This window comes from Scleropages formosus, chromosome 13 (genome assembly GCF_900964775.1).
Source record: "Scleropages formosus chromosome 13, fSclFor1.1, whole genome shotgun sequence".
NCBI classification, from domain to species: domain Eukaryota; kingdom Metazoa; phylum Chordata; class Actinopteri; order Osteoglossiformes; family Osteoglossidae; genus Scleropages; species Scleropages formosus.
This window is the reverse complement of record NC_041818.1, coordinates 28,411,314-28,425,807: the sequence shown is the minus strand read 5'-3', so window position 1 is coordinate 28,425,807 and position 14,494 is coordinate 28,411,314. Positions and strand designations below refer to the sequence as shown.

General features: G+C 48.9%; 1 protein-coding gene across 5 annotated transcripts; it reads right to left on the bottom strand.

Annotated features, from left to right (window-relative positions):
• Nucleotides 1-2,041: 2,041 nt before the first annotated feature.
• On the bottom strand, nucleotides 2,042-13,161 carry smad5 (SMAD family member 5). Of its 5 annotated transcripts, XM_018733575.2 has the most exons (8): nucleotides 12,964-13,161; nucleotides 11,743-11,851; nucleotides 7,333-8,106; nucleotides 6,319-6,555; nucleotides 3,880-3,990; nucleotides 3,370-3,591; nucleotides 2,855-3,111; nucleotides 2,042-2,705 (listed from the first exon to the last, which is right to left on the bottom strand). In XM_018733575.2, exons 3-8 carry the CDS (start codon nucleotides 7,733-7,735, stop codon nucleotides 2,562-2,564), a joined length of 1,374 nt encoding a protein of 457 aa, XP_018589091.1. In that variant the 5' UTR covers nucleotides 7,736-8,106; nucleotides 11,743-11,851; nucleotides 12,964-13,161; the 3' UTR covers nucleotides 2,042-2,561. The 5 variants fall into 5 exon arrangements, with proteins under 5 accessions (XP_018589091.1, XP_018589094.1, XP_018589090.1 ...); XM_018733578.2 differs by lacking the exon at nucleotides 11,743-11,851 and having other exon boundaries at nucleotides 12,956-13,161; XM_018733574.2 differs by lacking the exon at nucleotides 11,743-11,851.
• Between the last annotated feature and the right edge of the window lie 1,333 nt (nucleotides 13,162-14,494).

The following is a 14,494-nucleotide window of genomic DNA, read 5'->3' as shown; positions in this document are numbered from 1 at the left end:
ATTTATATATACACAAACACACAAAGTCACAGCATTTAGGAAAAACTGATTACTGATAACAGTCAAACTTTATTGGCTAAATCCCCCTTTAATAACAGTGCCACCAAATGCTTTTAGTAGATGAACACAAAAGTTGCATAAAAAAAAACTAAGTTAATAAAGACATGAGCCAAAGAGAAAACAGTAGAGGATATTAAAAATAAAGGAATTCAAAAAGGCAAATAATCTGGTAAGTCTGAATACTTGTACAAGGCAAAAATGAAATCAAGCTTGTAAATGTGCTATAATCTAGATAGTGCAATCCCTTTAAGTCTTGTAGAGTAATTAAACTTTAACCTGTTAGTGTCTCACAGTATCTGTGAACTGGGGGGGGGGACCCAAGTGTTAATTTCACTCTAATGCACAACTCTGATGAGAGTAAAAAACAACCATGAATGTTGGCCAGAATACTGCAATACTTTAAAAAAAAAAAAAAAAAAATCTACCTTGCACCCTTCTTAAGATTATGGTATAGAGTGACCACAAGGGATGCAAAAGCATTGTCACAGTACATACACACAGTTGCAACTGCAGTTTTAATATCACAATACAGGTAACCAGTCCATAACCCTCAAGCAAGCAGAAAGACCACAGAGCAAAGCAAAAGGGCTGCAGTTGCACCGAGTGGGGCAACTACTGCCCTCTTAGTCACCCCTGTGGCCCTCATCTCTCAAGAGGATGCTAACTGAGGACAATTCACTTTTACATTTCTTTTGTATATTAACACTTTAGGATGATGCTTGTATGAGCCATCAGTCTCTAGGTGTTTAGTTGAAAACAGCTGAATGTACCTAGTTCTGGATTTTGCACATATCCACATCCCTTACCAGTTATTAAAATGTTTCCTCTAATCTGCTGTTGACAGCAAAGGCACAGTGATAGTTGCCCATTAGCCCCAGACCAGATTTGTCCAGTTTACCTACATCCACTAAATGCTTTGACAGCAAACACTGTGGCTCTTTTAAAAAAATGTATTAAATGTTTTATTGCAGAGCAATGAAGATAACACATGTATCTCAGATCTACAGCTGAAGTGATTTGAACCCCATCCCCTCCCACTTAAAAGACTTGCTGATAGTGTTTTTGTTTTTTTTAAAAAAAAAAAAAAAAACATCCTTCCTGGGTCATATTCTAAGACTGCATGAACTGTGGCTCCACTCGAGAGACCAGTAATTTTTATATTTTTAGCATAGGCTCTCTGCTTTGAAGAAGACATACAAGATGTCAGTAGTTGCTGGAAGCAAGAAGCGGAGTGGCACCAGGTGAAACTGGATGAAATGGAGTATAAAAACCATCACAAATTGAAAACTCTGTGACTACCCGAGAATGCTGAAGGAAACATCCCTCAATTTCTGCAGGATGAACTACGTTCCTGGCTGGCACTGCCAACCGATTTGCCTCCTATCGAGTTTCACCTTGCCTACAGACTCCCTGGCTGCACTGCCGACTCAAGTGTCCATCCAAGGAGCATTCTGGCCCGATTTCTGAGTCTGAAAAAGACCTCAAGAACATGAAAACGTGACATCAAAAAATCCCATCCGCAACAAGAATTTTATGAGCTTGCCAATGCACGTAAAGCTCAAAGGCTATACTGGGATTTCTTCTTTCCAGCCCATCTGCGGTGTCCACCCGAAGGGAAGATGCTCCAGTTCAATGACCAGTCATCAGCAACCCTGTTTCTAGCTAATCTGAAAGACAGACTAGTTCATACAAGTATTTGATTGTACTAAGTTTTCTTCCATTCTTTTTCTGTCACGATTATAGTTTTGGCTTCATCTTTTTTATACTGTAGCCTTCATTGGTTTGTGTGGTTTAATCTTAAAATTTTATCCGTGAAGGTCTCCGGTAGAAGGTGTAGGCAGGGATGCTTAGTGAGGGATTAAGGCAGCGCACTCCCTGTCCCGCATCCACAACTATATGGTGCTGGACTGGTTGTCTAAGGGATGTTGAAGAGGCTGATGAATTGAGTGTAGGTTTGCATTTTGAATTTGCATTCTTGTTCTTCGCTCCCCCCCCCCCGATATTTTCTATGTATTGTACCTCACTGGGTCACATGTTCCAGTCCATCTGACAACAGACCTTCTGAGGTAAGGACTGTTGTAAAAGTGAGTTAAGTTAAAATGATCACTGGGGGTGTTAATATAATAAGAAGGTGAAGGACTTCAATATGCCGAAATATTAAAGGGCAATCGGTCCGCTCAAAAAAATTCTACTGAAATCTTTCAAAGTCCTGTGTCAGTTTCTAAAAATTTAACTCAACTTAATGATACTTTGTAGTTATGGTCTACACTTGTAGTTAATTTTATATGTGTGTGTGTTTCCAATATTACTGTTGCCTTTGTGTGTCACTGTGACCCAGTGTTATTGCCATTAAAAAAAAAAAAAAACTAAAAAAAATAAACATTCCTTCTGCATGTAGTGTAAACAGTTCAGCCTTGACTCATTTTCTTGTAATCAAAAAACTGTAAAATTAAAAAAGTAAAAGAAAATAGAAAAGCACCCGACCCACGAGGAAACCATCATTAGGAAACTGAGGAGATTGGGTTCAGGGGAGAGCCCATTTGTGTCAGTACTTTATCCAGCCACTGCAGGGGCCCATGCAGGTGCACTTCTATCCAGCAGGGGGTGCTGGTAACATCCTGTCGGTGGTATTCGGCTCCCCAACCCTGGAAAAGAAGCAACAACGGCACCTTAACCCTTGCGTCTGCACGTGTACAACTCGGAGGTGAGCTTCAAGGTAGAAAAACACATGACAGAGTACGGATGCTCTTGTTTTTTGAGCTCACGAGAAACAGACAGACATTCTCCTGGGTACCTTGACGAAGCTCATGCGGATGGTGCACATCTTCGTGAGCTCATAAACTGCCTCAAAGCCATGGTTGACGGACTGGGCCAGCAGCTGGGCAAACTCCTGGTTGTTGAAAATCTTCAGGCTGCAACCGCTGGGGATCTTACACACAGTGGTGGGGTGGAAACCGTGGTGGTAATTGCAGTTGCGGCTCTGGACGAAGATGCTGGTGTCGCTGAGGCATTCGGCATATACTTCACCCCCCACGTAGTACAGGTGGACTCCTGAAGGAGGACGGTGTATCAGGAACAATACGATGAAAAGGAAACCCTCTACCATGTGTCTTAATAGTATTAGCACTACTGCCGAAGAGGGACAGTGGAATTACAGTCCACCTATCAGTGCCAAACAGCTGCATGAGGGCACTTTAGTTATGCACTTGAATAAAGTTCTCAATCTGAAGCTGAGCTACAGTACTTCTCATACAACATGCTCTGCTCTGAACCCAGTTGTCAAGGTGCAAAGAAAACTGCGGCACTCACCTTTGCCAATGTGGCGCCGAGTGTTTTCAATGGTGGAGTTGCGGTTGACATTGGACAGAAGTCCCAGGCAGAAGCGGTTCTTGTTGTTGGACGGGTCGGTGAAGCCATCGACCAGCACACTGGTGGAGGAGGCGTGGTAGGCCTCACCTACGCGGTTGTTCAGCTCGTAGTAGACAATGGAGCACCAGTGGCTGGGCTCCTCATATTCCACAGGCTGAACGTCTGTTGGAGGAAAAGCAACATTAGCTGCTTCGAAGCAACAACCAATGTACACAACGCCCATGAAGAACAGGACCTTCGGCTCTTCCCAGTACACCTATAGGCAGAGAAGGCAACAGCCTGCAGGTATTTCAAAGTGTTCAGCTAAATGATTAATGACTTAGCAGATAACTAAACTAATGATCTGACCCGAGCTTCCAGTCAGCAGAGAGGGAGTGTGAGTGAGTGTGTGTGAGACACACACACGGTAACACCAGTATCCTGTACAGCCTATGAGGCATGCTTGCTCACCTCCTCGGGGCATGTTCTGGGGCACCATGCTGCTCCCAGTTTCCATGGACTGCGAGCCATCCTGCCCCATCTGCTCATCAGGGGGCATGTAGGCTGGGGGTGGGGTGTCAGCTGGGTGTGAGAGCAAAGAACACCCACTTAGGACCAGGCACAGAGCAGCTGCAGACATATGACCCCCCCCCCTACAGGCACACAAACCACAGATCCATACAGGAAGCAGACCACCCCCTCCCCGGACACGTGAAGCTTTTAATGCACCATTCACTGCACATGCAGCTCTGGTCTCTTCCACCCTTGGGAAGATTTTGAACAATGGACATTAGAGAACATTACACACTAAAGGCAATACACTCCTGCGTGCGTTACATTCACCTGCACACTGTTACATTAACTGTCAAAGAGACTCTTCATAAACACAAGCAGCTGTTCGCATTCTGTCTCAAGTTATCCTTAAAACATCTTTGGCTTAAGAAATCTGATAAGTTGACATGGGAGAGAAGGAAGCCATATCCATCAGGAAGAATTCCTGTTGACTAATGTGGGTTGGGGGGGGGGGGGGACTGCTCAAAAATTTTTTATTTGCTGGTCACCAATATTTTCCACAAGAGGAAAGCTACAATATAGATGCTGAACTGTTTATACTCAATACTCCTGTTGATGTAATGCACTCGCTGCATTTTTCACTTAGGAGAAAAATGTAAATGATACCATCTCAAGTTCAAGAGCCTTTACATCAACTGGAAGTCATTCTTTGGGCCCCTTTGACTAACCTACAGTTTACATAGAAAACAATTTTACAAGGTTCATGCAGGTGGAAGTTATCCTGGATGTGTTACTAGCAAACAATATATAAATATCACCATCAATTGCTTGGCCAATGCAGAGCTGAGGTGGTATGGAGCCTATCCCAGGAGAGCAGGGCCTATCCTGCATGAGACACGAGTACATTGCAGACGGAAGCTAATACACATCATACAAGAGTCCTTAGTAAAAAGTATGACAGTCATAAGTAATGAATCATTACTTGCTGCTTTAATTTCCCATACAGCTATAAAGTTCTCAGATGTAAAGTTATTCGTTACATTGTAAAGAACATTCAAGATACATCCATCTAGAGAAATGTAGAAAACTAAAAAAGAAAAACAGGCGAGGACTCTGCTGCTGAGTAACGGTGTAATACAGTGAATGGACCTTGCTGTACATATACATTTATTCATTTAGCTGATGCTTTTCCCCAAAGCAACTTACAATCTTAAGTTACCTACAATTATTTACCCGTTTATACAGGTGGGTCATTTTTACTGGAGCAATTCAGGCTAAGTATCTTGCTCAGCTCAAGGGTGCTACCACTGGAGGTGGGAATCAAACCTGTGACCTTTGGGTTCAAAGGCAGCAGCTCTAAGCACTATGCTACCAGCTGTTCCAGGTAGTACATGTGCCGTTTAACGTACTGGACCCACCCCAGGTTGCAAGGGCCACACCCTCAGCCAGCAAACAGTGCAGCAAGGATTTCTGGGGGAGTTGTGGAGGAGGCGTTCCATCCGCATCAAACCCTGGCTTTGCACCCCGTTCCCCCTACACGGGCCCTTCCGCTTGGCCGCCCACATCAGAGAGCTGAGAGGAGGGCTGAGTGCCCAGCAACGGGCACCACCAGCCTGGCATTCCGCACTTTAGGGCTTTGCAGGGCTGCTTACTCTGCGCGTTCATTGTCCCTCCCGGGGGCTTTTCAGTGCAACTGCTGTTCTGTTGCTCCGAACTCTCACCTCTCACAAGGGGTCTGTTCAAATTGCACTGAAACACCACAGTGCAGAAACCCTGCAAACATGCTCTCCACACTGTCACCTGACATGACCAAACCCCCCCCCCCCCCCCCCCCCAAGACCATATTACCTTCAGGGGACAAAACATTTGTCTGCACTTTCATCCAAGTTCTTCAAGGCACTTCAGTTAAAATATTGTCAAAATAAGGCAACCTTGGGATTTATTTTATAACAACTGGGAATGCCACCGAGACTCCAAGTAGCCCATGTTCAAGTTGACAACAGACCTCTGATTCAGGGCACCGTTTCTGGTGCATTTTTAAATTTAAAAATAACAAAATAAACCTAAATGAACAGTCTATTGTGTGGGGCAAATTGTCTACCTCCAATTTCCCCATCCCATAACAAGGGTTACACAGAGGCCATCTGGATCACTCCAGTTATTTCACAATTTCATGTTTGCAGAAGCGTGTTTAGCACATGTGTGAGAAAGTTCTGGCCTCCAAGGTGTCAGACTTTCTTCGAACCTCAGTACTCAGCACTAAGACCAAAGTCCTTATTTGGTGAACTCACTTTTTAGTTTGCTTTTACCTTAAGCATAGGACTCCAAAACCCAGAACGACCAATTCCTGATGTAGCAGATACCATGTGAGGTACGGCACAAGGTAACCGAGCTTACCTGGCAACTGGAAGGGGCTGGAAGGGCCAGAGCTGGCAGGTGAATTTGGGTAGGTGCCACTGCTCGCCGGCGAAGGAGGATATGGAGAGTTGGGCGACAGGTGCTGCTGGAACGACTCGGGGAAGGTGGCGTTCAGAGGCATGTGTGGCTCGTTGTGGCTCAGGTTCCGGAACTGAACCAGGAGGCTGTGCTGTGGGTTGAACTCGCTGTGGCGGGGAACCAGCACTGGAGGCAGCACTGAAAGAGAGGGAAGGGAGGGGCAGCTCACTCACCAGGCCCCCTTTAGACCCACCCGGTCACACACGAGGCAAATGACCAGGTACAAATGGGCCTTATTCCTCTTGCAGCTTTCCAAAGCACATAAAGACTGAACAAGAGCAGAGCGACGGCACACAACGCCTAGGGCAGACTCCTGGGCAGCAGCGCAACACCACGCCACCACGTATCGGATTTGGGCCCGAACAGAAGTGCGTTCTCCCACTGGAGTGACACTTGATATCTGCCCTTGAAGCGGTCAATAGCGCACTACCATCACGAGGCAGGGAGCAGTCGAACAGCCCCTTTAGAAAGGAGGGCCTAAAAGCCCAACGAAAATGGATAGAATTCACTGCTCAAATTGAATTTAAAATGTTCCATTTACCATCTGAAGCATCCCATAATCTAATAAGAGCAGCAGATCCCTACTCCACTTGACATTCAGTATTTCCTGGGTTCTGTGAAAAATGAACACATTTTAAAAGCTTTTCCCTGACAAAGATATTTTATTTGAAAAACGTTAGGCATCACGCATCGCTAACATTTACCATTCCCTTAAATGCATCTCTTAGGACACTAGCCAATGAGACTCATATATTCCGCTCAACCAAGAACAGTAATAGTTTTGCCCACCATTATGTCTTTTTCGAGGGGAAGTGTACTTATCACTTTATAAGCAGAACTCCCTTCGGCTTGGTTGCACAAACAACATCTGCTTACAGCGGCGACATTACACGCGACTTCCACCTGGAGACTTACCTGGACTTTCCACCCGCTTGTAGTGGTACGGGTTGATGCAGACCTCCTTCTGCTTGGAGCCAAAGGGGTACTCGCACACTTCCAGGGGTTTGAGCTCATGGTGGGACTGCAGGTCAGGCCAGCGCCACACTCGGCAGTAGATGACGTGGGGCAGACCCTTGCGGTGGGACACCTGGAGCCGGCCGTCCAGCGAGCGTGGGATCGTCACGCACTTGCTGGGCTGCCCTGGGCTGCTGAGGGCCTTCTCCAGGTCCTCCATGGCACCTTTCTTCTTCTTCAGCTTCTTCACCAGGGCATCGACCGCCTTCTCGGCCCACTTCTCTTCTTCGTCACCCTGCTTCCAACCCAGCAGCCGCTTCACGGCCGGGCTGGTGAAGGAGAACAGGCTGGACATTGAGGTCATATCTCTGGGTCACACCACAAGAAGGAAAGGACTCAGAGAGTCCGCTCAGTCCGCCACAGCAGTCTCTGTGCGTGTGCGTATGTATACACGAGTAGAGTAGTATTAGCAGTGTGTATGTGTGGGGTGGGGGGTAGCCTTGTTCCACCAAGAACAGGAAAAGGATTCAGGAAGCAGCTGTTGCTGCTCAGGAAAGTGGAGAGGACGGGATGTTGCTGGGTAACAGCGACACCAGGAAACGCAGCTCCAGTCTCCCAAGTCTCTCCTGATGCCCAGGACACTACAACAGGGGCCACTTTGGGGACGTAATGGATGTCGGTAGGGTTAAAGAACGCTTCTGTGTCGAGTCAGGAGGGACTACTGCAGATCAGTACCTGCAGGAGAGAGGAGAGACTTTTCAGAATGATACTAATTACACTTTATTTGAGACCTCTGCTTAAGTGACTTACAGAGCTGCACAAAGCGCTTTACAATGATTTACCCAACTAGCTCAGGACAAACACCATGATCAAGAGTCATACAGCAATATAGGAATTTGAAGGCTGGACCTTCACACTAGGTAACAACACTAACCACCACCTGCTTACATGGATCACGAACCGTGAGAGCAGCAAAAATTCTAACTGCAACCAACACAAGTCATTGTCACCACTGTACTCCTCCTGAACCACAATTGCCCAACAGAACCACCAGAAAACATGCCTTGAAACCCTTGACCCACCATCCGCTCTGCTGATACAGCAGCTCTGTGGGAATGGGTCCCTAGACCTGCCCCAGTTGGAGGGGGGGTTGAATAGGCAAAGCGCAGCTGTTAAGAAGACCAAAACGCCGGAGAAGGGATCAACTGCCACGGAGAGGGGCTTCCTCTGGCAATGTCCCAACCCCCCACCCCCTTCGCTTGCAGCTGCTGAACATCCCTGCTAGTTCTTCAGAACACATTTTTGGAAGTGAATGAAGGAACCCCCACACACAGGCAAACTCCCCAAAAACGCTCACATCCGCAACCAGGAGGATGAGAAGTGGGAGGAGGAAGCAGGTGGCTGGGAGGAGTGCAAGAAAGAGCAGTGGAAAGCAGTGAAGCTCCACAGCCTCCAGGGGCCGACCAAACACAGGAAGGACCCCTCTCTCGTGGGGGGTGGGGGGGGGAGCGCAGTGTTTATACAGAAACAGAACTTTGGCCACTGCACTGGTAAGCAAAACAGTTGGTTTCATAACCGCTCTGCAACTCGTGCCTCACGCTGACCATGCGCCCGCTCAAGGGGGCTCTTTGCGCCTGGGTCGAATCCGGCTACGGCAGCGACGGAACGCGACCGTCTCCCGCTCCATTCTGGCCCTCCTCACAACAAGGAGACTGGCGCTGCAGCACCATCTCTATCTCACAGCACCGGCCCACGTTACGATGCGACTCCTGAGGAGGGGAACAAAGAGCGGGACACAAGTGCGTGCGTGCGAGCGGCCGGCGGGCGCACCCTTCACACTGGACTCAGTTCCACAGGCAGTTGACGAAAGCATGTCAAGCAGCAGCACAGCAGTAACAGACAAGCTGTGCGTCAATAACCCCCTGACTGAGGCTCTTTTTACATTTATTCATTTAGCAGATGCTTTTGTCCAAAGCGACGTACACCTCAGCCAACGCTCAGCAAATACATTTGTCGACGCTCTTCCCTTTACTTCGAGTCGTACCTCACTTTGGAAACAAGCAAATGAATAATATATATGACTGAGTGGATGAAGTGGCTCAATGTATTGGGACAGCTGGTAGTGAGTGGTTAGAACTGCTGCCTTTGGATCCAAAGGTCGCAGGTTTGATCCCCACCTCTGCCTGTAGTACCCCTGAGCAAGGTAACATTCTAAGTCGCTTTGGATAAAGCATCAGGTAAATGAATAAACGTAAATGTAAACTGCGGCATGTTGCCCTCATTCACCACTCTCTCAAAATGGGGTGACGCCGACACTGTTACGTTTCACCATCTTGGGGTCCAATTATGACTAGAATCCGGCGCGGCGTCAACCAGCACGGCCACTACCGCCCCTCCTCAGCCTGCCAGGCTTCCTGAGGCTGTGAGGAAAGTTACTGTACACAAAACAGCAGCATTTCACATAAGATCTGCAGAGATCCAGACGTGGGCCGACACCGGAAGCACTTGTTGAACTTCCCCGGGGAACGCTGCGTAAACCACTGGACGTTGAGGCATGATGCTGCCTAACAGACCGGCAAGGACTCGGCGCAGGAGTGCGATCCCCCACGGAGAGACTGGGCAGGCAGCGGGGCGGCTCAGGAGGGGCGTTCAGGTTCCGATGGAGGCGCTGCAATACCGGAGGTGACAACAGCAACGTGTGCGATGTGAACTTGAGGAAACGCGGGGGTAGGAGGGGGGCACTGGGATTCGCACCCACACTGATAACCACGCTTCCTTTTTCATTCCGAAGACTTCCTTCCGCTTCCCAAGCGGCGGCAGAGCAGCGGGCCAATGCCGCTGGCAACCCCCCCCGTACCCGCTGCACTGGGACAAGGACGGTCCCACCTTGCGCTCCATCGATTTCCCAGGCTTCTGACAGACAGAAAGCTTCTTGCTGCAGATAAGCGCTCGCGGCTCAAGTCGTCCGACACACCAATTGGTTACACGGCAGCCTGTGCCTCGCGACTCGCTTCTTCTCACCTTTTCCACGAGCAGATTACCCGGGCGCGTTCGGATATTGCGTTCAAACAGGAAACTACGTGCCGATCGAATACGTACGTCATTACGAACACGAAGTGTGTTCCATGTTATCGAGCGCGACAGTTCTACACACCAGACGCCGGGCCACTTTGGCACAACACGTATGACCCTGAGCCTTCTGCGGTCCGTCTTCCGTCCAAGATCCACGTTAACACAACTGAACTTTGCGACTTGTCTGTCAGGTGGACAGATTTACCAGTCTCACATTCTACTTGAACACCAGGTAGGTGCACCGCTGCGTCTTTTCGGTCATCTTTTAGCTTCTCCAGAGAGAGAGAGAGAGAGAGAGAGAGAGAGAAGCACACAGACTCCCACAGCCTCCCCTACACAAGCATCTTACACCATCATCTCTGCAGCTTCATGCATAATTTACTCATTCAGCCATCAAGCAGCCGCCTCGAAACAAACACGAGCCGACGGAGGGACTGGGAACCACCAAAGTCGCCTAGTCCATCCCAGATGGCTGTGCTACGGTGCGAAAGGAAAGGACCGCCTGTCTCGCAACTTCCTGTTAGAACCTGTAACACCCCATCTTGCCAGGTCAGAACCAGGTCTGGCCACCCACCTTCTCTTGGGCTAAATCTGGCCAACAGCCGCTACCCCACATAGCAGCCCCCCCACACACACACACACACACGTCCAGTAAAAACACACACAAGCACCACTTTTCCACCAAGTTGGCCTTGGGTTCTAATTAAAAGCAGCAACAAGGCCTGTCCAGTGTCGAGCAGGAGGATCCGCCGCTCAGCACACAGAAGCGGCCATCCGAGTCCCTCGTTCACCGCGGTCCGTTACACTCGGCATCTCAGCACCACACATATTCAGGCTTTATTCACCAATTCAGAAAACAAACATCCAAACCTCCCCCACCGCCTTTGATCGGTTCAAGTTTGCACGTTTTGTTTGGCTGATTCGGTTACATGTGGTAAAACAAACAGCGGTAACCTACAGGAGGAAATCGTCAATCGGCGTTCGTGGACCGATACCGTCCGCCGCCGTCCTCCGAGATCAACATCCAGCGACTTGCCGGACGGCGAAGACACGCTGGACAACAAGTGACAAGGACTCCATCGTTACAGCAGCATCTTTGTCTCAAACTACACAAATTTACCACCTGGTAAGCGTACATCCTGAAGCACAATGGAAAAAACAGAGTAAACAACTGCTCGCTGCATCACGGGCCTCATGTAGAGCTAATGTCAACATCCATTCAGGGACATTTCGCTGCGAGTCAGTCAGTCACCTACTGATGAAGTGCTATACAGAGCACGGTAAAAACAAGGTATTCACCATGACTCCGGTGAGAAAACCCGGAGGTATAGCGGTGTAACGGAGCACAACCTGGAAAAGGGTGAGGTAAATAAAGGCTTGCAGTCATTTTTCCAGGTCTCCATCGTTCCTGGAAAGAGAGACACAGCGATTCACATGTTTTTACAAGTTCAAAGAAACGTGAGAAAACTTGGAGCCTCGGAGATATGAAGAAGCTAAGAGAGATAAAAAAAAAAGAGAGAGAGAGAGAGAGACGCGTCCTTGAACGGTTTTGACGTTTGTCAAGAAACGCATCGAGTGCTCGAGGTGCTGGATGCCAAGATGTCCATCAAATTGGGCGTAATGTCCAGGGACACACAGCAACACCGGCGAAGTGTCTCTCAAAGTGTCCCCTCCCTCGCCTCGTGTATAAACAACTGCCCTAAATAACTCCTTGTCTCACAGTATCCCCCCAAGTATCAAATTGTCCCCCAAAGTGTCCAGAGACACTGAGGTCGAGCACCGGTGTCCCTCGAATGTCCCCAATCAATGTATTACTGTCCCGCAAAGAATCCGTTCGAGTACTCAACCGTCCCCAAGTGCCAGGCTCGTGTGCTAAAAAATGTCCCTCAGAGACACTGACCGCAACACCAAAACTTTTGCAAAAGCGTCCATTTGTGCCCCAAACTGTCCCCAAGTAACAAAATGTCCGTCAGGTCAGGAACTACTTAATGTATCGTTCTGTCCCGAAAACTGTGCGGAGACACACAGCAACACCAAACCTGTCCCGCAAAGTGTCCCGGCGAGAGCGCAGCCGAGTGTCCCTCGGATCGGAGGACAGAAGAGGACAGCGGAGGACAGTTGAGTCGTGTGTCCCTGCCAGCCTGCGGAGCCCCAGACCGTCGCCCCACAAACTAAGTTGGCGGAGGAGGCGCCGCGACCGCGATCCGCCAGCAGCAGAAGACTCGCCGCGGCGGTTCGTTCGGCCGCCGCTCCGCCGACGGAAAGAGCAGAAAGTGGAGGAGAGACAAAAATATATATATATATATATATATATATATATATATATATATATATATATATATAGAAACGGGGAAAGAAAAAAAAAAAAAAAAACAAAACTTTTTCTCGAAGCCTGTCGACCCCCCCCCCCGCTCGCGCGCGCAGACCAGAAGGAAGTCCCTCCGCGCGCCCCGCGCTCACGAGCTAACCGAGCAGAGCAAAAATAATACATATATATATATCAGTTTCATACACACTCACACCCGCGAGACGCCGCGGAGTTTCTCCGACCCTCTTCCCAGCCTCGAAATCTCGGACACAAAGTACTTTTCTCCGCTCTCCCGGCTGTTTTTCCTGGCTTTTTCGCTTCGTTTCTGCCTCTGCCGCCGCCACTACCGCTGCCACAGCCACCACCACCACCACCGCCGCCGCCGTCCGTCCGTCCTTCTTTCTCCCTCCGCCTCCGGCTCTGCGCTCTCCGCCGCCTCCTCCTCTCAGATGTCTTGGCGTCAATGAGGCTGGAGGCGGAGCGCTCGCACCGTATCCTTCCGCCGCCGCCGTCGCTCCCGCTCCCGCAGCATACAGGTCGCGCGCGCTCCGCGGCCCCCTCATCAATTATCAGTTATTTTGTAATTATTGCCTCGCGCTCTTCCACTGTTACATCGAGTTACTGACTAAGGAAAAAAGCAGGTGCTGCTGCAAGGAAGAAACGGAGGTGTCCGCACGCACTGTGACATAACGACACAGCAGAGCTAAGTTTTTGTGCGCTTTAAGTGGCCGGCGGACAATGAAAGCGACATAAAAAACGACGTAAAAATAGTCGCCCCGTTTTTGTCGCGCTGCTGAAGAGCACATTTGTGACGGTAGAACACTGATGGCACTTTGTACCGCTATTCTTCACAATGATGTCCGGATGGACGATATAATTAATGGTCTAAAAACAGTTATTTTACATCTTTTTTTATCCTTTTATTATGGGGTGAGATGGGCCAGTAGGTGGTGTGATGGTTCGGGTGTTTGCCTTACAGTCTGAAGGTCCTGGGGTCAAATCCCATCCATTGCTGCTCTGGTACTCCTGATCAAGGTACTTACCCTGAATTGCTCCAGTAAAGATTACCCTGCTGTATACATGGGTAAATCAGCGTAAACTGTCTTAGACAGTGACATCAAATAAATGAAATGTGCCAGTGATCTCACTGAGCTGCTGAGTGTATTAATAAGGCGAAAACCACAAAGAGTTGTTTAAAGACCAGGCGCAAACGAAAAGCCCCTGTCGTGTAAACATTTTTCTCTTGAATTCTTTGTGAGGTTTATGGATTAGAAGTATGATTCTGAGAGCAGGGAACTGCAGGGCTGGAGGAGATGTCTTCGCGGAGCTCCGGCAGGAGGATGTTCTCCACCGCCAGCAGGTCCGTGTCCTCCGGCGTCGGCCGCAGACCACACACGACTACGCGCAACTAGACCCGACAGCACAAACCCACAGCTGTTCCTGCGTTATTCCCACACGCCTCCTTGCAGCGTGTCCTCCTCATCAGTCCAGCGCCGTTGAAAAGGTGCTAATGCACACGAGCGTGGAGCTCATCTCTCGCGAGCTTCGGGAAACGGGTAGACCACTGTCTTTTTTACCACTCTGCAAAGTGGGAAGGCCCAGGCTGCCCGCGTCACACACATCATGAGGAGACCCTTCTCCGTCCCTCTAGGGCAGTACGAGACGAACTCGATACACACCGCTCCTATTATTACTGTACTCTCACCATTATTAGTAGCGCTATTAGTATTTCCATTCAATTTA

Coding starts and splice junctions, on each gene's coding strand:
- smad5 (XM_018733578.2), bottom strand. CDS start 7,735: ATGACCTCAATGTCCAGCCTGTTCTCCTTCACCAGCCCGGCCGTGAAG. Junction 6,556..7,332: donor CAAGCGGGTGGAAAGTCCAG/GTAAGTCTCCAG, acceptor CCTCTCTTTCAG/TGCTGCCTCCAGTGCTGGTT. Junction 3,112..3,369: donor TCGGCGCCACATTGGCAAAG/GTGAGTGCCGCA, acceptor GTCCTCCTTCAG/GAGTCCACCTGTACTACGTG.